Here is a 26,115-nt window from a genome sequence, read left to right on the forward strand (position 1 = left end):
CTAAGGTGGTTGTTTGGGAGATGGGACTAGTTCCGACGGACTGTTTAACTACACGAACGTACCGTTGAAGTCTTGTTAGGAATATGTAGGTTGGACTGTTTGACTGTAGACCTTCTTTGAATTTGGGGGATGGGCTCTTTAAGCAAATCCACATTCGCTTCGCATCACTGAATGATTTGTCGAAGAATATCAATTGGGTATTTGCAATCATCTATGCATGCACCTTGTACCCGCCATTTCGCCTAGTGCCCATATGCAATGCTCCAGCCCCTGATGCCCCTTGGTATGCAATGCGCCGTAAATTCAAACCAAGCTCGTACCCAACACTCTTCAAGATCACCGCAGCTTTCTCGGTGATCGTCGCAGACCCATTTCCTGCACCTCCTCTCTGGAAAGAATGATGCTCTCCTCCCTGTCCTCTTCAATGTCACCCATCAGCTGTGACTCGTCTATCCAGCCGGCTTCCACCGCGAACCTCACAACCTCGGCAGAAGTTCCAAATGCCGGCGTTCCAGCCTTGGCATCGGGATCGAGGTATTTCCACAGCTCTTTCGTGACCTTCTTGAATGCTGCGAGGTCCTTCTTGTCGCCCTGGAACCCCTTAATCATGTACTGGTAGAGATATGCCAGCCACAAGACGTTGGTGTACGGCACAAATACGTCCCATGATAGAGGTTCGCCATCTACCCCCTTGCAGTAAGGTGATTTGTGGGCGGACGGTGGCAGATGCCCGCGCTCGCCGCGTATAAGAAAGGATCGCATTTGGCGGTAAACCTTGCATTGTGGGGCGTGGGTGCTGGTGAAGATGCTGAGGTCCTTCTCAAGGTCGAGCGCAATAGGCTCAGATTCCTGTAATTCAAGGTCCTCGGCACGGGAGAGACCATAGTCAAGAATCGTAATGTCAAGGCCAGAGTAGCCAAAGTATGGCCCTGCTTTCTTTGAATTCCGCGTTTGTGGGTCTTCTGATCTCCGTATGCAAAGGTTGCCCTCGTGCAGGTCGCGATGCTGGTCTTGTTAGCTCACGTTGTTCTGCCAATCGCCTCAGTAGTGTGCTAACGTACCTCAAAGCAAGCTAGATCTTCCGCCCTAGCCAGTGCAATTGCCACATGAAAGAAGATATCCCACAGCTGACCGGAGTCCGTGAGCTCGAAGTCTTCGAGTGCGGTTCCTGCATCACCCAGCTCTACCACCAAGAAAGTGGTCTCGTCAAGATAACGACTCGGGCTTGGGTAGAACTGCAGCCTGTCCGGATCCTTACGCTTCATCTTCCGATGAAAGCTTTGGTGCGTTTCAAGCAAGCACTTTGGGGCCTTCCCTTTCACAAGGTACCGCTCCTTATAAATGACGAAACCAGGAATGTCGGCGAGCCACTCGGATATGCTCAGTTCACCACGCATATCGTCTTCTGAATGCGGCTCTTCGTCAACCAGTCCAGAACGCTCCTGGGCCTTAGTTTGTGCCTTGATGGGCGACTCGAGACGGATGCACTTGATTATGCTTGTGCCACGCTCATTTCGAACGCGGTAAACTTCTGCATAGGAAGCCTCGGCGATCTTCTCGATCGTGTCTCCGGGTGGGCAAACATCCTCCCAGGTAAGAATGCGATATTCAGGGTGAGGCTCTACTGACACTTCCGGGGCTTTGACCTTGGGCGTTTCAGCCTTTGATACGGGTGTAGGAAGTGACCCCTTAGCTATCCTTCTCGTGGTTTTCGCGGTCCTTGGGGTTTGTTTCACCGCCCGTGGGGAAGTTTCCGGTTTTTGAGGTGTCGGTGGAGATGCCACAACAACCTCGCTGAAGTCTCTTGATAGCTCATCTTCCGAGGAATAGGAATCCAAATTGACCCCAAGGGCTTCCAGGTCCTCGGTAATCTTGATGATGGAGTCATCTTCGGAGTCCAGCGTGACCGTCGCATCAGGTTTCCGAACTGGGGTTTGTGGAAGTTCAGTAAACAGTCGTCTTGCTTTTGCCTTTGTTGAGGTCTTTCCGTAAGTACGAGCTGCTGTTGTTCGCACCATTTTGTCTTCTTCTTCTTCTTGAGTCCATACGGGGTTGATTTGTTGAGTTGAGTGCTACTACTTTTGACGCTTGATTGCATGGTGTCTCTGTGACTGACGTTGGTCACTATTGACATCCCGGGCACGTCGTCCAGACAACCAGAGCTTGAGCGGAAAAACGTTACCCCGGAGCCGCTAAAGGTCCCCCGGGCCGGGCACGAGACACTGAACCCACGCTGCTGGGTTCTACGACGGTCGACCGCATTCAGATGAATAAGTGGAGAAACGTCACTGTGCCCCAGCTCCCAGGAAAGTGATGTGACTGGCTGACGACAGCTTGACGACTGGCCTAATTTCGCCTTCTGGTTGGCGATACCTCCTCACAAGTACGCAGCTTCACTGTCTGCAGTCTTGGATCTCGACACCACCGCAGCCAGCCATCCCTCCTCCGACCGCGATCATGGCCGCCATCCTCAACGGCCTCTTTGGAGGCTCCAAGCCCTCTGCATCCCCAATTCCTAGCGGTGATTCCGGTATGCTACTCTCGAGACTCAATTCCCCTGCCCCCTAAACCGAACCCCCCGTGCCGTCAAAGCTTCCAGTTTCCCCTCAGCACCCACAAAATCCACAACCTCATTATACTGACGCAATTATCTCTCGCGTATAGACTTTGCAGACTTCGCCGGTGCTGCTGATCCGTCGCCGGTGCCCAGCGCCTTCACGGCTGCGCCTGGCAGCACGATGCTCGGCGGCGCGCCCGAGGCCACGGGACGTCCCTTCACGAAGTGGTACAACATCCACGAGCGCCACTCCCTCAGCGAGTTCAAGCTCGAGGGCGCCATCCTCGCCGTCAGCGCCGTCATCTTTCTCCTGCACATCATTGGCTCGCGCCTCAACCGCAAGAAGGCCAAGTCCTGGGCCACCGCCCACGCGCCGGTGCTCAAGTCCGAGTTCGCCTCCGTCGGCTTCTCCCCGCGTTCCACGACCGACACCGACCCCAAGGACCCTACGGGTCTGCTGCGCGAGAAGTCTCTCTTTGAGTTTGCCAGCTACGGAACCGGTCGCCAGAATGTCGCCTTCATGGACGTCAAGTTGACGCTGACCAAGCGCTTCAACCCGTTCCTCAGCATCATCGAGGCCGTCACCAGCTTCTTCATGGATACTGTTGAGGCCCCCCACGACTCTGTCGAAGCTGTCATCTACCCCTTTGACGGCAAGGAGAGCCTCACTGTCCCCGCGATCCCCGGCACCCACGAGCTGCGCAGCAAGGAGAATAAGAGCACGTACGATAACTTTGCCTGGGCCATCGTCTCCAAGGAGCGCATGAAGCAGGTTCGCGACGATCGCTACGATGTCTCCATCACCTTCACCAAGGACAATGCCAAGCTTCCCAACTGGGTTACCGTCATGAGCGAGAGCGCCGAGATCACCGAGCAACTGTTGACCCCTGAGCTCGTCAAGGCCGTTGAGGCTGCCGGCGACGCGTTTGACTACCTTATCGTCTCTGACCAGCCCATTGAGCGCCCCAGCACGTGAGTTTCAACCGCAATTTGTGATTCATGTTCATTACTAACAGTGTAATAGCATCGAGGAGACCACCCCCCGCAAGCGCGTCTTCCTCCGCTACCGCATCCCCTCGAGCAACAACTACGAATCCCTGTTGCCCCTCTTCGAATACTTTGTCCGTATCCCCGACGCCCTCGTCTCGGGTGCGCACTTCCGCCCCGAGGTCCTGCGCAAGGTCCGCAGCGTGCGCGAGGAGACCATTGCCCAGCTCAAGAAGGCTGCCGAGGCTGAGAAGGCCGAGGAGCGCACCCTCGAGCGCGAGAAGCAGAAGAAGGCTAAGCGTGACGCTGAGCTCAGCGCTCTGGACGCCAAGGCCCAGAAGAAGTACCTCGAGAGGGAGCGTGAGCGCGACCTCAAGAAGAGCATGAAGAAGCAGACCATGCGTGGTTAAAGCAGTGTTTGAAATGCTTCCCTTGGCGGAAGCTCTTAAAAAGTTGCTACCCTTCATCAATGTCTTTTAAACTGGAGGGGAAAAAGGCCGAGGGCGGTCTAGGGGGTCCAAGGAGGGTCGGCGGTGTCAATATTACAATCTACGAAGGCTGAGATGTATACATGTACCATCACGAAAGGCGGCGACGGCGGCGGGGTAAATCAAATAGTATATCTCGTGTCAAATCATAACCTAATAAGCTGTCAACCTTTCTGTCTTGTGCATGCACCGCGACCCATCTCATACCACCAACACATCTTTTCAGAGACAAGAACAACAGTTACTTGTCTTGCGCCAGGATGCCCTCCACCCGCGCCACCTTGTCGGCGGCAGACTGCTTCTTGTCCGTTCTGCGCAAGGGAGAATAACCATCATCAGCCACTCAAACATTCATCCACACAACGACTTTTTGCGTTCTTTTGTCGTGTGAAGTAAAAATTTCATTTCAGGTAGACGAACCTCGAGCCGACGCGCATCGAAGACTGGATCCGCACGACGCCGCTCTGGTGGACGAGAGAGTGCGCTTGTCCGATGACGCGGAAGACGTCGTCCCAGCTTCCCTCTGCGGAGGAGGAACGGATCATGCGTGTCAGCAGTGTCCTGTATGGCTCTTGATGTAGTTGAATCCCGTACCGAAGCAGAAGGGGGGGGGGGGGGGGGGGGGGGGCGGGGGGGGGGGGGGGGGGGGGGGGGATGGGAGGGGGGTGGAGGGGGGGGGGGGAGGGGGGGGGGGGGGGGGGGGGGGGGGGGGGGGGGGGGGGGGGGGGGGGGGGGGGGCGACGAATCTCATGAGCTTTCCACTCCCTCGCGCAACACGATAGTTCAAAAGCTAAGAGGGGAAGTGCGAGGGAAGAGGGTTAGGTAGATAAAGAGTCCGAAAAAAAAAACGACGTACCGACGGTGGTGCCGGCCGAGTGCATGGTGTGCTTGAGCCCGCTCGCCTTGAGCAGGCGCTGGACCTGGGCGACCTCGTTGGCGACGGAGACGCTGCCTGTGCCGACGGGGATGAGGCAGAAGTCTGCGTAGGCGGCTTCGGGGGTGGGGATGTTGGAGTAGTCTTCGCTCGACATTTTTCGTTGTGTTGTGTGGTGTTGTGTGTGTGTGAGTGTGAGAAAGAGAGAGAGAGAGAGACAATGTATGTGAGAGAGTTGAAGTTTTGGTGATGTTGGGTTTGAGTGAGTGGTATGTGGTGGGGTTAGATTTGCGCGACTTCGGCTCTAGGTTACTGAGGTTGTGTGGCGTGTTGAAGGTCGAGAGCTGTGAGGTCGGTTTTTGGGTGAAGGGTGAGGCTCGACTTTCATGCAAAGTCTGAATTCAGGAAACGAGAGGTACTGACATAGGTATCACGACGGATCTCATGGATAAACCGTAGATTTACTAGACAAGTTCATATGTCGTTGACTTTGAGATGCCGTCGTCGTGCAGAGTACCTTTCCCAATGATGCAATGAGGGGTGGGGGTGGTCCGTTCCTAACCGTATACGAGGGGTCCTTGCTACCTTCCTAATGAGTTTTTCCTCCCCATCACTTATAAGCCGACAACCTCAGCTCATTCTCGCTCATTCAGAACACTGGCCATTTGTGATTTGTTTCATGAAGTTGGTTTTCATATTGATATGAGCATGATTCCGCCCAATGCCCGGTATCTATCTACCTCAGTAGTGTTGCCCTATGTCCCAAAGGGCTCTCTTCCAAACAAAACTCGCGGGGTGTTTTCCCCGGGTTGTACATGAACAAAGCTGTGAAAAAAAAGCAGGAAAAAGTCGTTTCTGCCGATGATTTCGGCTCATGATAGAACGCCGTCGCTATGCATCTTTTTGTTTGAAAAAAAAGAAGGAAAAAAAGAGGTGAAAGGGGAAAAAAAAACAGGTGGGAATCATAGTGTTCATCCGAGATATGTCCCTTTGAGCGTACACACACAGACACTCTTTTTCATGAGATTGTCGCATGAAAAGTGTCACATCCTTCTTTGGCTCGGACCCTGAGAGACCGGACTTTCAGAAACAGACGACCCCTTAAAACAAGAACACAGCGGCGGCGAGAAACGCGACGAGCGCGCCAGTCTCCATACCACCGGGTGCTCTACCAGCAGACTTGCCGCTGCTCGAGCTCGCGGTGGCGCTGTTACTGCTGCTGCGGCCAGAGATGTCGGACGAAGAGAGCCCGTTGAGGTTGTCGGCGGCGTCAATGGCCGGGCCCTTGTTGAAGAAGTCCACCAAGACGAAGACGGGTTTGGTACCCCACTGGCTCTTGCACGTCTGCGCGTGGAGGCCGAGGTTGCCCGCCGTGCTGGTGGAGGCCGAGTTGGTCGTGTCAATGTCGCTGACATCCGGGATGAGGATGTCGGTGGCGAGGGTCTGGTACTGGAAGTGGTTCATGAGGGGCAGCATGTTGGCCGAGACGGCGGCAGCGGCGGTGGAGTAGGTAGAGGGCCGGTCGATTGTGCAGTTGAAGCCGGCGGCGGAGGTGACCTCGTAGGCCGTCTCGAAGACGTAGGAAAATTCCGGGAGGAGGTAGGGGTAGTCCGTGTCGGCGGTGATGGAGGCGACAAAGGTGACGAGGCGGGTGTCTGCGTCGATCATGGTCTGGAGCGTGGGCCAGCTCGAGGTCGCGGAGGAGGTGGAGGGCTTGTAGCCGTACTTGGAGATGCCCGAGGACTCAAAGACTTTTCCAAAGGCTGAGGCGGCCTGGTTGTCCGAGTTGACGAGGAGGATGGTGACGACGTCGTCGGTGTGCTTGTCCATCCAGTCCTTGATGGCGGAGAGCCAGTTCTCGAGGGTGCCGGCGTCGAGCAGGCTGCATGTGGTGTGGCAGAGCTGGAGGACGCTGCCCGAGGTGCCGTTGACGAGGTGGACCTGGGCCTGGAGCAGGCGCAGACCCGAGTTGAGGGCGACGGTGGCGTTGTAGTACTGGTTGCCGGCGATGGAGTTCGAGGTGCTGGCATCGCGGAGGAAGGCGCTGTCGTGGGCGCCCATGTGGGTGATGTTGTTGTACTTGCGGCTGCAGAGGGATGGGGAGTTGTTGCAGACTGTTGAGTTTGAGGAGGTGGCGGCAAGGGTGGTTGTGTTTACGGTTGATTCTGTTGACGATGAGGAGTCTGAGGGGAGGGCGTAGACTGTTGCGGTAGTGGCGAGGATGGCCGCGAAGGCCTTGCGGAGTGAGAAGACCATGTTGATCGTTGATGTGTTCGAGTGTGTATAATTTGTTGGTGTTGTCCGTGTAAGACTGAACCCAAAAATCTCGGATGCGGGAAACGACGAAAGCGGGAGATGGTCGACTAAATAAACGTCGAAACCAGTGATCGTCGGTCGAGGATCTTGCTCTGCAACTATGAGGAGGCTGGCTCTAGTTGCAAGAAAGCAGGAAAGCCCGCGAGGTCGGAGTTGAGGCAGAGGAAGAGAGAGATGTGACGGGAGGCAGTCGAAAATGGCGGAGACTGGAGTAGCGAGGAGGTTGAGATGGGCAGGGCAACGAGAGACGGGATGTTACCGGACAAGGTAGGATAAAGGTAGATCCAAGACAGGCAAAATCCTCGAGGGTCTGATGTAAGGCGAGGCAGAGGTAGCGTATTCGTAGTGTCACTTGGTGTATTAGTAGTAAGCGTGGAGGCCAAAGGAAAGGATGGTGCCGGATCCCCAGTTCTTAATATGTTGGACACATGAAGGGAGGATCCTCGCAAGGCCAGGCCAAGGAGCACTTTGGGATGTTTCCTTGTCCCCCATTCGGAATCCATACCTAGGTACGGATACCTGTTGCTTGTACCCATACCTTACGTAGCCCCGATGGGGCTGGAGAAATATCAGACAAGACCGAAGCTGAAGAAGGAGGTGCGGCATTCTGGCAGAGAGTCTGGGAGACTTGGACCCTGTTGGTTGCGCGGCCCCCAGTCCGTCCCCCGTTTCCCGGTGGGGCTCCGGGCGTGTGGGCGGGCTACATGGCGGCATGGCGCAGTCGCGGTTGTACTCGTACTTTTTTTTCTCCAGTCGCTCTTCACCCCCTTGTACCCAATGGAATAGTGAGTGTACGTACATACGAGAATTGCAAGAGAAGAGCGATGGAAACCACCAAGAAGAATCCAACACTAACCACGGTGGTTTTTCATTCACTTCGACTATGCTTGCGTCGTGTGTTTTCGGGTCTGGATACACTATATCTGCCATGAACAACTGGTTTGCACTGCCAAATGTACACGTACATCTCACCTCTCAGACTTACACAGCCTCCCTCTCCGAATTGTGCATCAGGCCCAAGTCCGTCAGCAAAGACGTGCAGCAAGACGCAAAGGGGGTGATGCGTGATGTTTTACCCACCACCGAGCACATTTCACCATTGAACTCCCATTCCCTCATCCTCCCCTTCATCCCCTCACCTGATTTCGCCAATAAGAGCCTTTCCCCCAGCAATGCCCGTTACATGCAGACCCAGGCCGGAACTCTGCGAGTCTCTAGGTACTGTACTCTGTACAAAGGAATGGGCGCGGCCTCATCCAGAGTGCTCTAGGTGCTTTAGCTGTTGCGTAGTAAGCCCGAGACGGAGCTAGGAATTAAGGTAGCGTGGGGCCATCAGCGACCATTTCTCACTTACACCAGTGTCAAGAGGTGGTGTGCGTGCGTGTCGTGTCACCTTTACTTGTCACCATCTTTCCCACTCTGCTGGTTCCCGCCCATCCAACTAGTGTATTTCTTGGTGGTACAATCTAGAAGTTGAGGGCCTACCTTACTCCACGGACTTGAGACAAGTCCCAGGCCGAAGGAGAAAAGAGAACGACAGAATGGACAGTCGCAATGGTCGCCCGAACGTCTCAGTCTCACGCCTCCCAAACCTCTGGGGAGGGAAGCCCCTGACTTTGGCTTGGTCGAGTGTTGGGGGGCCTCCCTTACCTCTCACACGCTCTCTGCGCTCTTGGAGCCACGTTATTCCCTCCACGGCACGCCATCACCACGCTCAAAAGCATGGGGATGCATTGCGCGACAGAGTGAGTTGCGCAGTCGCAGCCGCAACCCGAGATCTTCTGCCCAATCGCACAAACCATCTTGTCCTGTGCTTCACGCTGCTTACTGCTTAATTGCTTGATACTTTCTGCAAAAAAACCACCCTGGTCCAGGACAGACTTCCCGTCCCTTTTCGCTTTCGGTGCCGTTGTACCGCGCGAGGACGATCCGTGCGTGAGAAGTTGAAAGATGGAAATGTTTCTCTGCGGCCCAATGACGTATCTACACCACAGGAACGTTGGATTCTGTGAGGATCCGTTTTGATGGAGAACATGCAAGATGTACTCTCACGCTCTGTACAGATCTTCTGTACAGATACATCCGAACTCGCCAAGCAGACTGGATACTCATGAGGTCGGTAGCCAAGTCGACCTCTTGTTTTATTTCCATCTTCACCCACCATTCGAGTGATGTAAACAAATGAATATGCAACTTGCAACTCTCCTGCCACGGCCATTTCTGACTTGGAAAACCTGCAACGCGCGGGGCTCCAGTATTACCCAAGCGGTGTGCAGATCTCTCTGGCACACCTGCTGAATGGTTCACCTCGCAACCACAAACCGACAACAACACCTCGGCCAGAAAGTCGCATCGAAGAGTTGTTGCTGAGAAGGTTGACCAGAGGCTGGCTGGCTGACTCGTAGTGCATAGCGATTGCGGCTGACTCTGCATCTTTTTTCCTGTCGCCTCACATCTTCGTACCACCTCACCGACTTTGGCATGTCAACCGATTTGCCTTGCACATGCCGTTCCGACAACCGAAACTACGACACACTCAAATGAGGGTTGTCCAGCCGCCCAGCCGAGCATTTGTTGACTTTTCAAGGCGGGCTCATACAAAAGATTGGGGAATCTCAAGAAGAATGGGTAGCTCACCTCCAACTTTTTCTCTGTTGTTGATCACTCACCCATACAAGAACACGGAATACTGGCACACTGATTGGACGCCGGGTGATAGGTGAGAGAAAAAAATCGAGTGGCTTGCACCCTAGAGATCTACACTTCCGTCTCCAGAGATTCCAGCGCCGCCACCACAAAAAAAGGTGTGGCTGTCCATCCGCCCAGCGAGACGGTTCGACTGGTCCAGAATTCCCCCCCAGTTCCCATCTGCCGGCGGGTTCTCCAGCGTCGTTCCAAGAAAAGAACTTCCCAAGCCACGGGGAAATCTGTCTTGGTTCCTAGGGTCGCCACTGACTTTGCCATCCAAAGGGATGCCGTTTGGTGCATTTTAATGGAGACATGTAGTGGACAAGAACAGCAACAAGAAACAGGAACAGGAAATCGAGTAAACAAGCAATGAACTCTCCACAGGGCAGAAAAGCTCGTCACCATGACCATCATCAACACCTGTCCACCAAAGAGCAACATCGTCAAGGAGCATTCTCACTGGACGACACTGGGTAGCAGATCGCTGACGAAGCCCACCCAACAGTACAACTATCCAAGGCAGTGAATGTACGGATACAAGCCTGGTCAGCCGAATAGACCGCAGTATTCCCGTCAAAAAGGGGTTCTCCACAGGGGTACCCAGCACAAGATCGCCTCCCGTTGCTATTTTTGAACACTGGAGTCTGCGCAGTGCGCGTCTGCTCATGTCACTTCTTCTTCTTCTTCTCTTTCTTGCTCAGCCTCAACCTCCCTCTTCGGGACCTGACAACATGGTGGTTTAACCGATAGCTTGACCACGACATGCTTAAATTTTCTCTGCCTTTGCCTCTTTACGTCGTTGCCGATCACTTGCGTCTCTGCGCAGTCGGGATAATAAAGTCCACACTATTCGTGACCTCGTACAGGGTACATTGTTAGTTTTGTTGTTCACAACTGTCCACGTGATGCTGTGCCACCGTCTTAGAACCTCTGTGAAACATCACAAACATCGTCAAATTCACCTGGAGAGTTGTTCAGGCGGGGGCAGTCGAGGGAGCAGATCAAAGCAAACTCCGAGACGCTCTAGAGCGTTTTGACATCTGTCAATCCGATCCCGGGAGGATGGCGAAAAGCCACGTCTGTCTTGCTCGGTAGCTCTATCCGAACAACTGTCTTCCCCAGCTGTTCAGACAGGTCCAGGCGCTTGGTTGAGAAACTTGCGCACAAGCCGTTCGTTTCCTTTTGCCTCCGCGCGGACTCTGTGTTCGTCACATCCTCTCTTGCCTCTCTCTCTCTCTTCCCAAGACACCAAGACCACCTCAAACCCAATGCCTAGACAACCCAAGCAATTTACCATGCCCGCAATATGCGTGGCCGCGTCAAGCACGTACTTTTAGTCTACCTACCTACCTACCTACTCTCAGGTCGCCCACGACATTGGGACGTCTCCACTAGGCTTAAAATCTCTAGGTCACTCCATACTTGCGCCTACCAAGGCTTGCAAGACCGAGCTTCTTCATTGTTAGGGGCTGAGGTAGATGCCAAATGTCGCCTGGCCCAGAACATCGTGAACACTGAACCCCATCCGAGGGCCGAGGGGATAGGACATGCCGCGGCGACACCACATCCAGTCGCTTACGCCCCACGCTCTCGGCCTCTCCCTTTTCATCCGAGCCTCGCAAGGCGAAGGCGAACACGCAAGTTATGAAAATGTCACCCTATCGAAGTTTGAAGGTAACCCCCCCCCCCGGCCACAGGGGAATCCGGCACCTCGGCGCTCGACCGGGCACCATGCGCCCACATCCCTGCGCTACAGTTCGTGACGAGCCGCAAGGCAAAGGCATGATATTCAGCACCTTCAGACTCTCGGTGACTTAACGTTGACCACCACATATCGATTGGCCTGGTGGCTAGAATCGTTCATCGTACGGCCCATTCCGAAAGCGTACGTAACCCTGCCCTGCCACCAGTCTTCCATCAAAATCATCCGTGCTTCGTTCGCCGGGGGCCCAAGGCTCGGGGCCTGTCAAGCACGGGAACGACGATATTAGGTACGGTACGGTATGGTGGGGGAGGAGCCGTCACCCGGGAAAAAAAGGGCTCGACTGTCAAAACTAAGCCACGCCGAGCGCAAAAAACCCACGCCGGCCGCAGCCACACGAGCGACATGTCGTTCGTCTTTTGCCCACTTGTTGGACGAATTCGCCTACCTAATGCCGTCAATGCCATTGTCAAGACTTCATTCTCCCCCTCCCGTCACGCGTGTCCCCCCGAGAAAGGGCGCAGCCGCAGTTCATGCAACGCTCAAGTCGTGGTCAATGCTCGGAATCTTCTTGAATTGATATCCTTTCTGTCTCTGGATCTTTTAATCTGCTTACTCAGTGACCACCACCACAGGCCATCCTCCCGTGCTCATCAGCTTATTCATTCATCGTGCCTTTGCGCTAACCAACACATCTCCCTCCCGCGGTGTCTGCTCAAGGTGCTTTGACCTTACCCCATGTTCCGGCTCTAGTGGACTTACGAATGCTTCCTTTTCCCCTCATTTATTCAGGGTCCGGCGCGAATCCGGATTCGGAACCGGCCTGCGCCGCCTCCATGTCCTTGAGAGCCTTTTGTCCCTCCTCTGTCGTGGCGTCGATAATCTGCTCCTCCAGACTCAAGATGCCGGCCTGTAGGTCATAACGTTGTCAGTGAACCGGCTCATCAAGCATCTTCACAGGAGAAGAAACACTCACGTCTCCAAGCTTGCCGACGATGTCCTCGGCCTCTTCAACCTTCATCTTGCCCAACACCTTGTTGACCTCATCCAGGCTTCCACTCTCCAGAGCCTTCTGAAAGTCGGCGCTGAAAGTCTCAAAAATGTTCCGGCCCTCCTTCACGGCGGGGTCCTCGCTGTCCTTGGGCGGAATGGTAATCTTGATCTCCGTGCCGGGCTCCACCGCGTGCAGCTGAATCTGCTCCACGCCCTCGGGCTCGCTGGCGCGCTCCTTGACAATCTCCCGCGCCCGGTTCCTGATCTTGCCGTACGTATCCTGCACGTCCTTGAAGAACACCTCTTGCGCCTGGTGGCCCTTTGTCGTGATGCGCTTGAAGAACATGCCCACGCCGTCCTTGCCCAGCGCTCTGCAGTACTGCAGCAGCAGCGCCTGGTGGACGCACTGCCGGCAAAAGTCGTCCTTGCTCTCGAGGGCGGCGTCGAAGGCGAGGACCAGGAGGCCGTCCGTCTCCCGCTCCGTCAGGATCTGCGGGTTCTTGGACAGGTACTGAGCGCTGGATGTGTAGTCGTCGGCCTTGATCTGCGCAAACTTCTTAGCGGCGGGCGATGCCTCAATCTCCTCATCGTCGTCGTACGATTGGGTCGACTTGGCCGGAAGGGACTGTGTCATGTCAAAGTTGGGGTTCAGAAGCTCCGGCTTGCGCTGCTCCTCCTTCTTATCCGTATCCTTGGACTTGTTGACGTGCGAGCTGTCAAAGCCCGTGTGAATGCCCTCGCTCGTGATCTTGCGTCCCTCTTCCTTCTCCAGCTCGGCTAGCTTGGCAAATAGCTCCTTTTGAAGATTCTGCACCTTGGTTAAGTGTCCCTCGACACCCTCGAGCATGGCCTTGTAACGGTTCTCGGGCTTCTTCTCGTCCAGCTCCTTGTTAACTTGGTCCAACAGCACGGCCATCATCTTGGAGAAGCTGGGCAGCGGCTCTGAGTCGGCGTGGATTCCCTCGGGGCGCGGGGGCGGCTGGTCGTCTTCGGGCTTGCCGGCGGATTCCATGACGGCTTGAAAGGCGACCTCGCCGGGGTTTCGGGTCTCGGCCTCGGAGGCATGGGACTTGAGGGCGTCCAACAGGTTGGAGATGCGCTTCATCAGGCCATCGTTGATGATGCGCTCGTACTTGAGCGTCTCGATTTGGTGCTTGCGCTGCAGTCGCTCCTGGTGGATTTGGTTCTGCTTTGCGCGGATGAATGAGCGCTTATCGACGTTGGGGTGGACCTCGACATCCGAGTCGTCGCTGAGCTCCAGCGCGTCCTGTCGTATTTACATGTTAGCTACTGAGGTCGGCATCACAACGAGCATGGACGTGAGAGAGTGGGTGATGTAAAACACACCCATTTGCTGTAGTCGACAGGCATCTTGGCGAAATGTTTCAGCAATGTGATGCATATGCGTGATTGCCTCCAGCTGATGTGGGCATCGGTTGTTGACTTTGAAAGCGATGTTGTTGAGTGGAATGTTCTGGATTTTGCTTGACAATAGGTGCGGGTTGAGAGGAGTTTGGTGCAGAGCCAGTACGGTGCCACAGTGCATCACAGGTGCGGGGCATTACCCCGCCGCCGTATTGTTATCCCGGTAGCTGAGCTCAGCTATGAGATCAGCCGTAAGGCACTTCAACTCTTGCTTTCACTCCTTGTTCAAACAGCGTAGCACAACTTGCTCAGAGATACCGAGCAAATAACTTCTCCCGATTATAAGCTGTCATCTATCAAGTAGGCATCATAACAATGGCAATCTACTCTTCTCATATATGGAGCTACAATCCATAACTGCTCCTAATAAGACAATACTTTGGCAGGATCAAACCCCTCCTTCGCAACTCTCCCAGATCCAACATACCCCCTCTGGTTGCTCACAACCCTGACACCCTTCACAACCGTATCTGTCGAAAAGTGGGTATGCCCAAACACCCAACAGATCATCGGAACAGAATTCCCTACTTCCTCCAACAAATCCGTTGCGAAAGCCGAAGACCAAGGGCTCCCCTCAAACCTAGGCTCCGACGTCCCCTCCAGCGAAGGAGCATGGTGAGTCGCAACAACAACCTCTCTCCCACGCGCCACCGCTTCCCTCGCCTCTCTCTTCAACCAACACAAGTCCGCCTTGTGAGCCGCGCAGTGTGCCTCAAGACTCCATCCCTCAATGTGCTGGAAATCCTTGACCCTTCCCACGACCGCGGCTCCCGCCTTCTCAGGGACCATCGTCCATAGGGTGCATCCCAGGATGCTCACGTTGGAACCGGGGATATCAAACCCGCGGCGGTGGAGCACATGCAACCTCCCTCTCAACGACGGCTCTGCTTCAAGCCTTGCCGCCTCTGCGAGTGTCCCGCCGTACGTGAGGCCATGAAACTCGTGATTGCCAAGAACTAGGAAAACACCCTCGTACCGATCCGTCTGACACCGGATGAACCCGAGATAGCTGTCGTATTCAGATAGGCTGCCGACATCGCCGGAAAGTAAAAGAAAGGGTGCCGTGACGGGAAAGTCAAAGGTCGAGTAGTCTTTGCTGGCCTCGAGATGCAGATCCGAGAGGAATTGTACAAGGCCCGACGATCCCCCATTCATGGCCATAGGCCCAGGGGCTTGTTTTTCTGGGCGAGACAGGAAAAATGAGGGAGATCTTGCAGTACTGGTGTTGATCTGTCTTGCTGCTCAGCCACATCCAAACTGTTGATGTGGAGGCCAGATAGGGCATCCTATCACAAACTTCTCAGAACACGATTGCAGGTGTACTACTGTGTATTATCTAATCAGATCGTCTCCATTGTCAAGCCAACATTGAATCCACGTTGACGTTGTTTGTTGCAGCCTATAGACCATCTCAAATAACAAGAACGTCAAAGGCAATCACAGTCACATGCCAGGAGCGTCAGTGACCCCTTATGAGACAAGGTCAGATGCAGTGAATATTTTTAATCATGAATGGTCAAAATAGTGTGAATGCTCAGTTGTTTTCTTTCACCCCAACGTGCGTCGTCTGAGTCGTAAAAATTGCTAGTGTCATATAGTACAGGTGTTTCCGCGCACACGTTTCGTTATGAGTACACTACTGCGTGAGAGGTCTCAAGCCTCCCTATCGAAAAGGCATCCAACTCGCTCTTATCTAAACCAGATGCCAGGCTAAACTCCATACAAAGGGCCTCAACGGCCTCCCTCCGACCTCCTACTGATACGACCGTGGTCGGGGGTATTATTACTGCATGGTCTTCAAGAAACCATCCAGATCGAAACTCTCCTCATACTGGCGATTATCCCATAGGTCGCCCAAATCATCAAGCCAAGCCTTCTTGCCGGGTTGCTTGCCCGTGACGACGTCTCCCGTTTCGATATCCACCATGTCTTCCTCTCTACCCTCCATCGAGTTTTGCGGCTTGTCTGATATGAGACTGGGTCCTGTGTCCCCAAGATTGAAGAGATCAAGAATTTGATCTGTATCCATCGTAGCCAGGCCCGCGTTCTGCTGATTGACCACAGTGGAAGCGACATCGATCTTGAAGCGTTGCAAGCTTAGAATTTTCTCTTCCAAAGTGCCTCTGGTCACCAGCCGGTATACGTTGACGACCTTCTTCTGACCGATACGATGAGCTCTGTCCATGGCCTGCATATCCTTTTGCGGGTTCCAGTCATGTTCAACGAAAATGACTGTGTCGGCACCCGTCAGATTGAGTCCCAAACCTCCGACACTGGTGGTCAGGAGCAAGACATCGTATGATGGGTCACTGTTGAATTTGTTGACAATATCCTGACGCTTGTTGGCTTCGACTCCACCATCTAGACGAAGGTGGGTGACGCCTGGCAGCATGGTCTTGAGCACCGTATTCTGGACCATGTCCAGCATCTCCTTCATTTGGCAGAAGATGAGGGCGCGATGAGGCTTGATTGGCTGATACAGGGGATCATTCGACTCGGCTTCTTCCACACCAATGCCGCAATCGACAAGTAGGTCTCGCAAAGCGGTCAACTTGGGTGCATGAACCGGATCCTCGAGACTGGTGCCTTGCTTGTTAAGGATGCGCTGGGTCTCTTCGTACATGCCGTGTCCAGGCTTCATGACCATGGCTGGAGAGTTGCAGAGCTTTCGCATGTACTGCAGGGCCTGGAAGATGTGTGACTTGGCGTCCTTGTCCTCACGGCCGGCCTCTTCTTGCAGCTTCTTGCCTTGCTTTCTGGTGAAATCGTCAAACAGCTTCTTCTGAAGGTCGCTCAAGTCGCAGTAGTAATTCTGCAAAATCTTGGGCGGGAGGTCATCTAGAACCTCCTCCTTGAGGCGTCGCAGAAGGAATGGCAGGACTTGCTTGTGGAGAGCCTCGATAGCCAGAGCACCCGCTTCTTGCTCCTTGGAAGATGCCTTGCTGAAGCGACTTGCGGCGATGGGCTTGGCGAACCGATCCAAGAAGACCTTCTCAGCACCAAGGAAGCCAGGCATCAAGAAATCGAACAAGGACCAGAGCTCCAATACGTTGTTTTGGATAGGTGTTCCGGTCAGAATCAGTCGGTGGTTGCTGGCCAATTTCTTGACAGAAATCGTGATCTTGGCCTTCGGGTTCTTAATCAAGTGTCCCTCATCCAAGATGACGTAATTCCAGTTGTACTTTGCAAGAACATCGGCGTCGTTTCGGCAGACATCATAGCTGGTAACGACGATATCAGTCTTGTCCAGGTTATCCTTCATGCTCTTTCTCTCGGCTGGCGGGCCAACGTAGGCAGTGACGCTCAAGAAGGGTGCGTAAGTCTTGATCTCCTGCTGCCAGTGACCGGACAATGTAGGAGGGCAGACGACCAGAGATGGGAGACGGCGAACATCGGGTGCGCCTGTCTTCGCGTACTCTTCGGCGCGCTGGTGATGGTCGCTGGCAACCATGCAGATGGTTTGCAAGGTCTTTCCAAGACCCATGTCGTCGCAAAGGATGCCGTGCAAATGGTACTTGTTGAGGAAGTGAAGCCAATTGACACCATCTTGTTGGTATGAACGAAGTTCTGCCTTGATAGCGACGGGAATCGGGAACGATTCCACTTTCTTGGGGTCCAGCAGTTGGGAAATGAATGTTCGTTCGCGGTCTCTGCCCTTGAGCAGCTCTTCAGACAGTCCAGGAGGGTCTGGGATGCCTGCCTCCAGGGGCACGAGTTTGACGAGGGTTGCAAAAGACGTTGTCGCAATCAGACGAATTTCGTTATCTGAGTCGCTCATGCGGCCCAGAACGGGAACAATGAGGAAGATAACGTAAGGAAGGATAGCATCGCCCATCACGGCAATCAAGTGGTAAATGGCTTCGATCGCACCTTGACGGAAGTTGAGGTCGATAGGATTGCTGATGGATGGCAAGACGTTCTCCACAAGGGCTGTCATACCCTCGACTGTGATGACGCTACAGATAGTAGCCATACATTTCGCTGCCATGTAGCGGAAGACAGAAAGCTCAGAATGCAGGGCTTTAATGACTAAAGGAACCTTTTCCATGATAAATGGATGTATGGCCTTGTCAAGAGTGGGCATGAGCGTTCGAATCAGGGACAAAGCATCGACGATCTCTTGGCCAAAGGTATTCTCGGGGTCCTTGGCCTCAGCCGGCAATGCGCCAGAGAATGCCTTGACAAGAGGATCCTCCATGAACACCCTAATGGTAGGCACGGCCGTGAGCAGCTCGGCGCCGTAGGTCTTGGAGAGGATTTCCAGCGCCTCTTTGGCGCCACGACGGGTGATGCGAGCAGCCTTGACTTCTTTTGCCCACTTGGCAGCGTCTGCATGATCGACTCGATCTTCTTCTTTCTGCATTGAAAGCACGCAATCTGTCTTGCTTGCATGGACAGTGAACTCTGGAGTTTCGGCAACTTCCACGCAAGAGAATTTGATCAGGTTGGAAACAACCTTGTCGGCCGGTCCGCGACGACCCATCTCGTTGAACACTTGCACAAGTCTTGCAATGGTCGCTGATGACCGGCTCTGAAGCACTTGGTTGTCTTCTGTCTTGATGCTGTCCATGATGCCCTTGATCAGTGGGCTGGGCTTCTTGGGCAGGGCCTTGATCGCAACCAATGCGCATGCTGCGCCTGCTTTGATACGGACGTCTCGTGAGTCCTTGGCGGCCTTCGCGTCGGTAATCGCAGACACGGCAACTTCTCTGGCCTCGCTCAGCATCTGGCTGGCAACTAGACGTTGTCCTGGAGACATGGCCTTCTTAAGCTTGTCGAAATCCTCTCCGACAACCTTGTCTGCAACGGCAATGGAGAAGGCACCTGGACCTGCTTGCTCGTCACCCTGAACCAGGACAGCCAGTGTTGGGAGCCGACCACTAGACACTTTGCCGTGGTCGCGGAACATGTTGAGAAGCTGTTGACACTGAGATCGGACCCGGTGCATGAAGCTGACTAGGTCGCCGTAGTGAGCAGGACGTTCAGTCTCAATAATCTTCTGAAGAGGCGCCGCGTATCTTTGTGCTCCTTCTGCAGGGCCGTTGGTAGCGTACTCGTCAATGATCATGCATGCTGAAAGCTGTGTGGACGAAGCCCGGTCTGAGATACCGGCGAGAAGTAGCTGGTCGTACTCGGCTAGGCTGGCAACCGGAATAAAGGACATAATCAGGCCCATGGCTTTGGCAGCTGATACTCTCGATCGAATCAGAGTATCCATGCCAACAAGGTCCACATCTCCCTGGATCATGTGCCCGTCGACGTCATGAGTATGAGAAGTGACTGGAACGTCATCCGTCTTAGCAGATTTGCGACGACGCTTGTTTGCTCTCTCGGGCCCGTCGGGGGATGAGGCCTTGCGGGCGGGTGTGACGGCGACAGGTGCATACGTGCCGCCTGATGGCTTTTGGAATAGATGGGCGGGCATGGGCAAGGGATGCCGGGACACACCAATGGGATGCAGCGTGAGTCTCATCAGAGGCTCGACGTGAGCGGCGAACTCGTCGGCAAGAATCTCGGGCGTCTGTGCAAGTGAGCGAACCAAAGCTGTCCAAACGTCCAAAGACATTGCCAGTGTTTCTCTGTCCCTTTCAACCAAGACGTTCTGGAAGATGAGTCGTAAAATTCTTCCATTGAGCCAGCCTCGAGAGTTCTCAGCTCCCAAATTTGCGAATGTCATCAACGCCTTCAGCACAGCTAAGCGGACGGAAGTGATGGTGTGTCGAAGGAAGGGGTACAAGCGCGGCACCAGCAAGGTAAAAGAACGCTCCTCGTCTTGTGCGGCGGACGTCTCCATGGCCTGCAGGACCTCGGGATAGCTGCAGAGTGTCGCAAGTAAATCCATGATCTTACCAGTGCTAGCACTGAGATCGTCACCAAGGTCGGCCAAACTGCCCCACATGATGTTGATGAGGCTATCGATAGACCCAGGTCGTAATGTGACGAACTCCTTGGTCATGGGGAGCAAAGTCGCAGCGCTCACTGCTCTGACGTCGTCGTCATGCTCCTCCAGGCCCTTCATGACCAGCCGAACAACGCCATCGATCATCTTACTGTCCTCCAACAGCAGGTCCTTCCTAACCGCAACGACGTATCTCAGTCCAACCATTCCACCGTGGCAGACAGACCACTGAAGCATGTCGAGCTGGAGATCATCCTGCATGACCATTTGATAGAGAATCTTGTAGATGCCGTGAACAGATTCTGCCGGGATATGGCGAAGGACCGATCCGAGAGATTGACCGATAGTTTCGCGAATCGGCGCGACCGAGGTATCAGAACTGTAGTCGGTAAATCTATCCAGCATTAGGACGCAGCAGAGCCGGCAGGCCAGATCATCCAACCAAGCCTGGTTCAAGCGATCATTTTCAGCCCGTGACTTTGAACGAACCCTGCCAGCCCCACCTCCGTGGACACGAATCACCTCCCGAATACCCATCGCAGCTCCATGGCGAGTCTCCCAGGAAGGGTCAAAAAGATCGACCTTGAGGAAATCGCATAATCTGTCGTAGGGCCACTCAGCACCCTCCATGGTCTCATCAACCTCGATTTCAGACTTGATCGGTATTACTTGTCCCTTGAATTCGCTGACAACCTTTGATTCCTCGTCGACGTCCGCCGGTCTGTCCAAGTTGAAGTAGTCGTTAACCTTGCCGTTCTTCTGCTTCGCGTCGGCATCTGCTGCTGGTGTTTCGTCGAAGCCTTCGGACCCTGCTGTGGTTGTCCTTCTCATGGTCAAATCTCCAAATCCCCCTTTCCCCTGGGCAGCCTTTTGCAACTCTCTCTTGCGCTTCCTCTTGAGGACGTTGAGTTGCCGAGAGCTCAAGCCAGCTTCCTCTGCCGGCTGGCTTTGACCGTGGGAGGTGGTACTCTCCTTGGTGCCGTTGTGGCCATTTGCTGACTCTTGCGGAGTAAGAGGGCTGGGTTCCTTTTCAACAAGGACGGGCATCTCGGCGTCCTCGAAAACCCTGCCCAACAGGCCAAGTCGTCCATTGAGAGTCTTCTTTTGGTGTGCCAGCCGTGCTGGGGGATCCAATGATGCCAGAGCATACTCGATATTGCCGCCTCTCAGAAGTTGGCGACCAAATTTGATAATGTGCTCTACATTGAGCGACCCCAATTTGAGGAGCTCGCTGGAAGAGAAAGAGGTAGCATCCTTTTCCTCCTCCTTTTTTACGTGACCATTCTCTTCCGGCTCATCCTTCTTGACTGGCGCAAAGTCCTCATCCTCGTTAGGGTCGTACAGGGGTGCATTCTCGGTGATTTTGCCTATAGCTTTGGCTGCTGTGGAGCGTGTCTCCCAGTCCTTGTGCCGAAGGTAAGGTACTACTCTGGAAAGAAGGTTGAAAAGTTCATCGGGATGCTGCTTCTGCCAGTCGGCAAGTTGGTTGACAGCGGTGTCACGAATCAGACGGGTGCTGCCCGTTTCGAGAATCCTACGCGAAGCAGTTAGTAAGCGGTTGACGACGCGACGATACACAGTCTCTTGTTAGACTGAATATCAAGCTCGCTCAACACGGGCATCATCAGAACTGCATCCTCAGCTGAGCCGAACCCAGAAGAGGCAGACATCAAGATTTCTGTAGGGTTGCTACTAAAGAGCGATGTCATGTGGTTAGACTCACGTGACCAATCTGTCAAGTCTGTTGAAGCAAGGTTAGTGCTGGTTCAAAAACGATCGGATCTGCCTGATCGCAAGGGTTGCCAGGAAGGATTCATACCTCGACGCCATTTTGAATTAAGATGTATTTGATGAGAGTTTCATCATCAGACTGAACTTCTGTGAGAGATGTTAACTATGAGTTCAAAACAAGCGATGATGTGAGTCCAGGAGCTGTTGGGTGAAGGAAAGATGACATGATAAATGCTTGAAGATAGATACATGGATGCTACCTTCCCGTGCCCAAACAGAGATGATGCAGTCTGGGGTAGAAACTGAATCATGGCAGTTGGTGGAGTAACATATTGGATGAGGTGATCTCGATAGTGAAGTGAAGTGCAGGTAGATGCGATAGAGGACGCGCCGGACCGAAACGCCCAATGGCAAGTTAGGATTGGCAGAAACGGTGCAAGGTTTGGGGTGGATATGAGCATAACGGGGAAATGAAAGAAACGCGGACTGTACGAAGCCAGTACGTACCGAAATTGAGAAAGCGGGTAACGGCGATGGGGCCGGATGCAAATCGCGATCCCGTCCACTGCGGATCAAGCCGAGTCTTAATCAAAGGATGCGACTACCATGCATGCATCAGAAGTAGGACGGTGCAGGTTGGAAATCGCCGCGTTGATTTGGAGCTTGTTGCAGGTTGCGGTAATGAAAGATGGAGTGCGAGAAAGCAGCGTGAACACGTAAAATCTCGATGCAAGGCGTGATGCGTAGGCGCGTCGTGGATCGTTGGGGTGTGGTGCCGAATGGTCGCAAAAGCTGCTGTTGCAAGAAATAAGCGTCGAGTCGTGAGAAGAAAGAAAAAGGCGCCTATTAAGAAGGTGAGGTGAGGCTCGAAGCGATGGGAGAGATGACGCCTTAAAGTGGGAAGGAAGAGGCGCGCATATGTAGATATGAGCAACACCACCTCAATAATAAGGTAAGATTGGATTGGGGAAAGGCAAACGCAGTGCCAGCCAGGTGCGAGGCGGGAATGCAGTGCAGTGCGTGGAAGGCGCGCGTGGTTGTGGATGTGGATGGGGGATGGGGATGGTGCCTGCCTGAGGTACCAGATCCAGATCCAACCTAATGGGACAGGCGGGAAGGTACGGATAGGATACACTTACTGAGGTGCTGCGATGAGGCTTTTGGGTGAGGCTTTTGGTGGTTTGGGTGCCTTGGGGTGCTGTTGATGCCTATGGTGCTGACCAACCTGTGAGCAATGGACCAATGAGATGCGAGGGTTAATGGGGTCGCGTCAAAAGGGCAGCACCTCGACGTCGCTCTGGAAGGGAAATTTTGGGGTGGAGGGGCCCGGACAGTCTTAAAGGTATGCCTGCAGTACTTTTATAATTACCCGTGGGCCCGTGAGAGAAAAAAAATGGAAGGAAAGCCAGCCGTTCCTTCACGCAGCGACGGCGTCTCGCTTAATCTCCTTAGCGTCATCTAGTCACCTAGTGTCCCTGGTCCACCGCGCCCACCTCCACTCCCCAGCAAACAATAAACCCTGTCTGCCACTCTGCATCCTGTCGTCGTCGTCGTCTTCTCCGGCCGCCTTTTTCCATCGCATCGTCCCTTTTCGTCTACCTCTCCCTTTCGATATCTCGTCTCTGTTATCACCCTGGCCAGTAGTGTTAGCCTCACGAATCATCATCATCTCACCTTGCGACCATGCCCATTCCATCATGACCCCCCGATAATTTCACCAGACTGAAAAGTCAGCCGTGTCATCGATGCACTACGGCTTTTGCAATCCAATATATGCATTTCAACGCCACGAGCCCAGCGACGCCATTTCTCACAGGCGCACCTCTAAATGGGGCAGATGGGGGAGGAAAAAAAAACTTTACTCAACCTCGTCATGGAAGACTCACCAACCCTGAAGAGTGCAACCGCAAGGAGACAGGAACAGTCTCGCTGACCACACCATACCATGCACACATACATACATACATATGGCGTCGCGAACCCTCGGAACTCTTCCAACTTTTGAGTTTTCTCTCCGTCTCTGACAGACTGGCATTCATCCCCACACGCAAAGTTCCGCTCGGCACTTTTCAGAATGGCGTCTCAGCATCTGCAGTGGCATCATCAAATGATAGTGAAAGCCAGTAAACACCTAGGCACACATGCTTCAGGGTTCGCATGCGGCATTCGATGTTCTCTCCCTTGCGTGAGAAGGCCGGCGGGCCTGCCTTGTGATGTCTTGTTTCTTCCAAGGCTTGTAAGAATTGACGGCAGATCTCTAGCGGTTTCTCTTGGATACCTGCCACCACCGTTGCCCCTTGCCACCGACTGACTGGGCGTGGCTTTTTCCCAAACCGAAACACCAAATTGCCATGTTGCCGTGGTATGGGCCTGCTCTTCAGCAACACACCAAACTCTGGTCATCCATCGCATCTGATTAAACCGACTAGACAGATCGGTCTAAGGCTTCCAAGCTGGCCCTGCGATGAGCAGGCCGGGCTGCCCCTTGGAGCCTAGGCCGGACCTGCGCTACACACAGACAAGACGACCTCTTGTTCCTCTCACCCTATTCGCAGCACTGGGCACCAAGCAACCTTTCACGACCTTGCGCCGCCAGGAAATCCGACGACTAGGCTTGTTGCGGTAACGAATCACTGGATGACTGTCTACGCAGTGCTTTGGATGGATCAATGGGCTAAGGGATGAGATGGACCATAGATAGATGGCGATGGTGGCAGGCGGATTGCGAATGCAGCAGACCAACGCCAGCGCGAGGATCATCACAGGCATGCTTGGTGCAGCTGCGGCCAGTTTAGGCCGATGCCTCGAATGGGAAACAAGCTGCTTCGGCTGCCACAAGACGTGGGGTAAGCTTGGGAATCTCGGCGTCGCCCTCCCAGGGTCCCGAGAATCTGGCATTCCAACAGCACGCTGCTCTGATTCGTCTTGGCCACCAGTCTGTCCTTTTGATCTTTGAAGGGCTGGCTGAGCTGACTTTGGTCGCAGCCACTTACACAGCACATGCTCTGCTATCGAAAACAAAGCGTTACGGACTTTTGGATTGTGATGGCCTCATGTCATCTCAGTAGTGCTCCGCTCGTCCCGTCCGTCCCCGGCCGTTCCAGGGCGAGCTGCTGGAGTGTTTGTCTTACCCGCCTCGGTCTTTTCGACCACCCTGGCTCTTGGCTTTGCTGCTATTTCCTGGTTTTTTCTTACCCCTGACGACTGCCTGAGCAAGCCAAAACGCAGCCATCGATGGATGCGATCCTAATCATCGTCTTCTTGGCTTTCCATCTGTTGGCCTGCAAACTCGTTCTCTCTTCTCGTCTTCCTCTGAATTTCGGACTGCACACCAGCGAATCGCCTTGGTTCCTGCTCTCCCACCGACACCTTAATATCCAGCAACGTGGCTGTCCTGTCAAAAGCTGGAGGGAGTACGTGTACTCTGTGTCGTCCGTATGGTCAGTGCGCATAGCTTCCTGGTGACTTGACTGGGGTACATATTGGATGGACCCAGCTCTATCCATGTTGAAGCTCAAACTACTTGCTGATCGCCCGGTGTCATGAATGCTGCTCAAGCCTCACGCAGACCAATGATTGAGTCTCACGGTCGCTGCACACTAGGAAAAGTTTTGCACCGGCCTCCTCTAAACACAGAGCCACAGAGTCACAGACAGCTTTGCATACGCTCAGGCACACAGGCGCAGGCCCTGCGAATAGTTGAAGGTCTGCGCGGAAGAGTCGGAACGTTCGAGGGATGTGAAAGAAGAAAGACCCAAGGAAAAAACGGGCTGACGTCTTATGCCTCCACATCTAATGCTTGACAGGTGCTGTCTCGAAGGGAATGTGCCTGTCCAGGCTAGTGTGTCCGTTTATGACGAAGTTTTGGTATTGCCGGAGATTCGCATGTAATTCTTCTGCGATCACGGATACAGATGTTTTGTTGCGGAAGAAGTCTCCGAGCGCAAATGGCGAGACCGAGTCGGACTGCTAGCTTTCAAAGTATATCAAGTAATGGATGGATCTTGCAGAGATCCAACCACATATCGGCGAGTTTCACCGTCCCTGAGTAGATAGTCTAAGGTTGGGCTCAACGGCCGCTGCTGTATCGGAAGTTCAGCTAAGTCCTACAATAAGCTTATAGAAACAACAGACGGATGGCATTCCGCGAGTCATGGGCATCGGAACAATGAAGCTTTTTGGGGCTGTTCATCCCGCGAAGACAACATGCAAACATGGAATTTTCACTACAGACTGGAAGAGAGCCCGCAGCCAAGATTGCAAACCTAAAATAGTCGCTTCTGGGTTAAGTGAGAAGTTTGTCAGAGAGATTGATCCATACTCTGCATACCAAAGAGTCTCATCTTTGCATAAAATGTTGACTGGGTTGATGAGAATGAGAATGGGTGGAAGGTTTAAGTGGAAGTCGCGTACAGTGTAAAATGAGTGCCAAAGTCGTCGCACACTGCAACTTGA

General features: G+C 53.8%; 6 protein-coding genes across 6 annotated transcripts; 1 reads left to right on the forward strand and 5 right to left on the reverse strand.

Annotated features, from left to right (window-relative positions):
* Positions 1 to 336: 336 nt before the first annotated feature.
* On the reverse strand, positions 337 to 2,018 carry CLUP02_03938 (uncharacterized protein; the record flags this gene model as incomplete). Its single annotated transcript, XM_049282955.1, has 2 exons — positions 337 to 1,005; positions 1,062 to 2,018. The coding sequence occupies 2 exons, from the start codon at positions 2,016 to 2,018 to the stop codon at positions 337 to 339; spliced, it is 1,626 nt and encodes a 541-aa protein (XP_049140098.1).
* A 248-nt stretch (positions 2,019 to 2,266) lies between these two features.
* On the forward strand, positions 2,267 to 3,954 carry CLUP02_03939 (uncharacterized protein; the record flags this gene model as incomplete). Its single annotated transcript, XM_049282956.1, has 4 exons — positions 2,267 to 2,310; positions 2,334 to 2,530; positions 2,665 to 3,529; positions 3,582 to 3,954. 4 exons carry the CDS (start codon positions 2,267 to 2,269, stop codon positions 3,952 to 3,954), a joined length of 1,479 nt encoding a protein of 492 aa, XP_049140099.1.
* Positions 3,955 to 4,273: 319 nt separating this feature from the next.
* On the reverse strand, positions 4,274 to 5,063 carry CLUP02_03940 (uncharacterized protein; the record flags this gene model as incomplete). The annotated part of the gene is made up of 3 exons (XM_049282957.1): positions 4,274 to 4,343; positions 4,453 to 4,555; positions 4,889 to 5,063. 3 exons carry the CDS (start codon positions 5,061 to 5,063, stop codon positions 4,274 to 4,276), a joined length of 348 nt encoding a protein of 115 aa, XP_049140100.1.
* A 944-nt stretch (positions 5,064 to 6,007) lies between these two features.
* On the reverse strand, positions 6,008 to 7,162 carry CLUP02_03941 (uncharacterized protein; the record flags this gene model as incomplete). The annotated part of the gene is made up of 1 exon (XM_049282958.1): positions 6,008 to 7,162. The coding sequence occupies one exon, from the start codon at positions 7,160 to 7,162 to the stop codon at positions 6,008 to 6,010; it is 1,155 nt and encodes a 384-aa protein (XP_049140101.1).
* A 5,234-nt stretch (positions 7,163 to 12,396) lies between these two features.
* On the reverse strand, positions 12,397 to 24,063 carry CLUP02_03942 (SNF2 family domain-containing protein; the record flags this gene model as incomplete). The annotated part of the gene is made up of 20 exons (XM_049282959.1): positions 12,397 to 12,522; positions 12,589 to 13,872; positions 13,912 to 14,089; positions 14,171 to 14,241; positions 14,475 to 15,249; positions 15,818 to 21,463; positions 21,508 to 21,647; positions 21,749 to 21,807; positions 21,921 to 22,225; positions 22,289 to 22,503; positions 22,640 to 22,733; positions 22,800 to 22,885; positions 22,946 to 22,995; positions 23,127 to 23,293; positions 23,335 to 23,382; positions 23,446 to 23,484; positions 23,551 to 23,589; positions 23,642 to 23,741; positions 23,802 to 23,863; positions 23,939 to 24,063. 20 exons carry the CDS (start codon positions 24,061 to 24,063, stop codon positions 12,397 to 12,399), a joined length of 9,609 nt encoding a protein of 3,202 aa, XP_049140102.1.
* A 36-nt stretch (positions 24,064 to 24,099) lies between these two features.
* On the reverse strand, positions 24,100 to 26,003 carry CLUP02_03943 (uncharacterized protein; the record flags this gene model as incomplete). Its single annotated transcript, XM_049282960.1, has 10 exons — positions 24,100 to 24,168; positions 24,226 to 24,710; positions 24,792 to 24,814; positions 24,856 to 25,186; positions 25,248 to 25,452; positions 25,519 to 25,629; positions 25,680 to 25,742; positions 25,795 to 25,834; positions 25,895 to 25,925; positions 25,991 to 26,003. The coding sequence occupies 10 exons, from the start codon at positions 26,001 to 26,003 to the stop codon at positions 24,100 to 24,102; spliced, it is 1,371 nt and encodes a 456-aa protein (XP_049140103.1).
* Positions 26,004 to 26,115: the final 112 nt, after the last annotated feature.

The sequence above is a fragment of the Colletotrichum lupini genome, chromosome 2, assembly GCF_023278565.1.
Source record: "Colletotrichum lupini chromosome 2, complete sequence".
NCBI lineage: Eukaryota > Fungi > Ascomycota > Sordariomycetes > Glomerellales > Glomerellaceae > Colletotrichum > Colletotrichum lupini.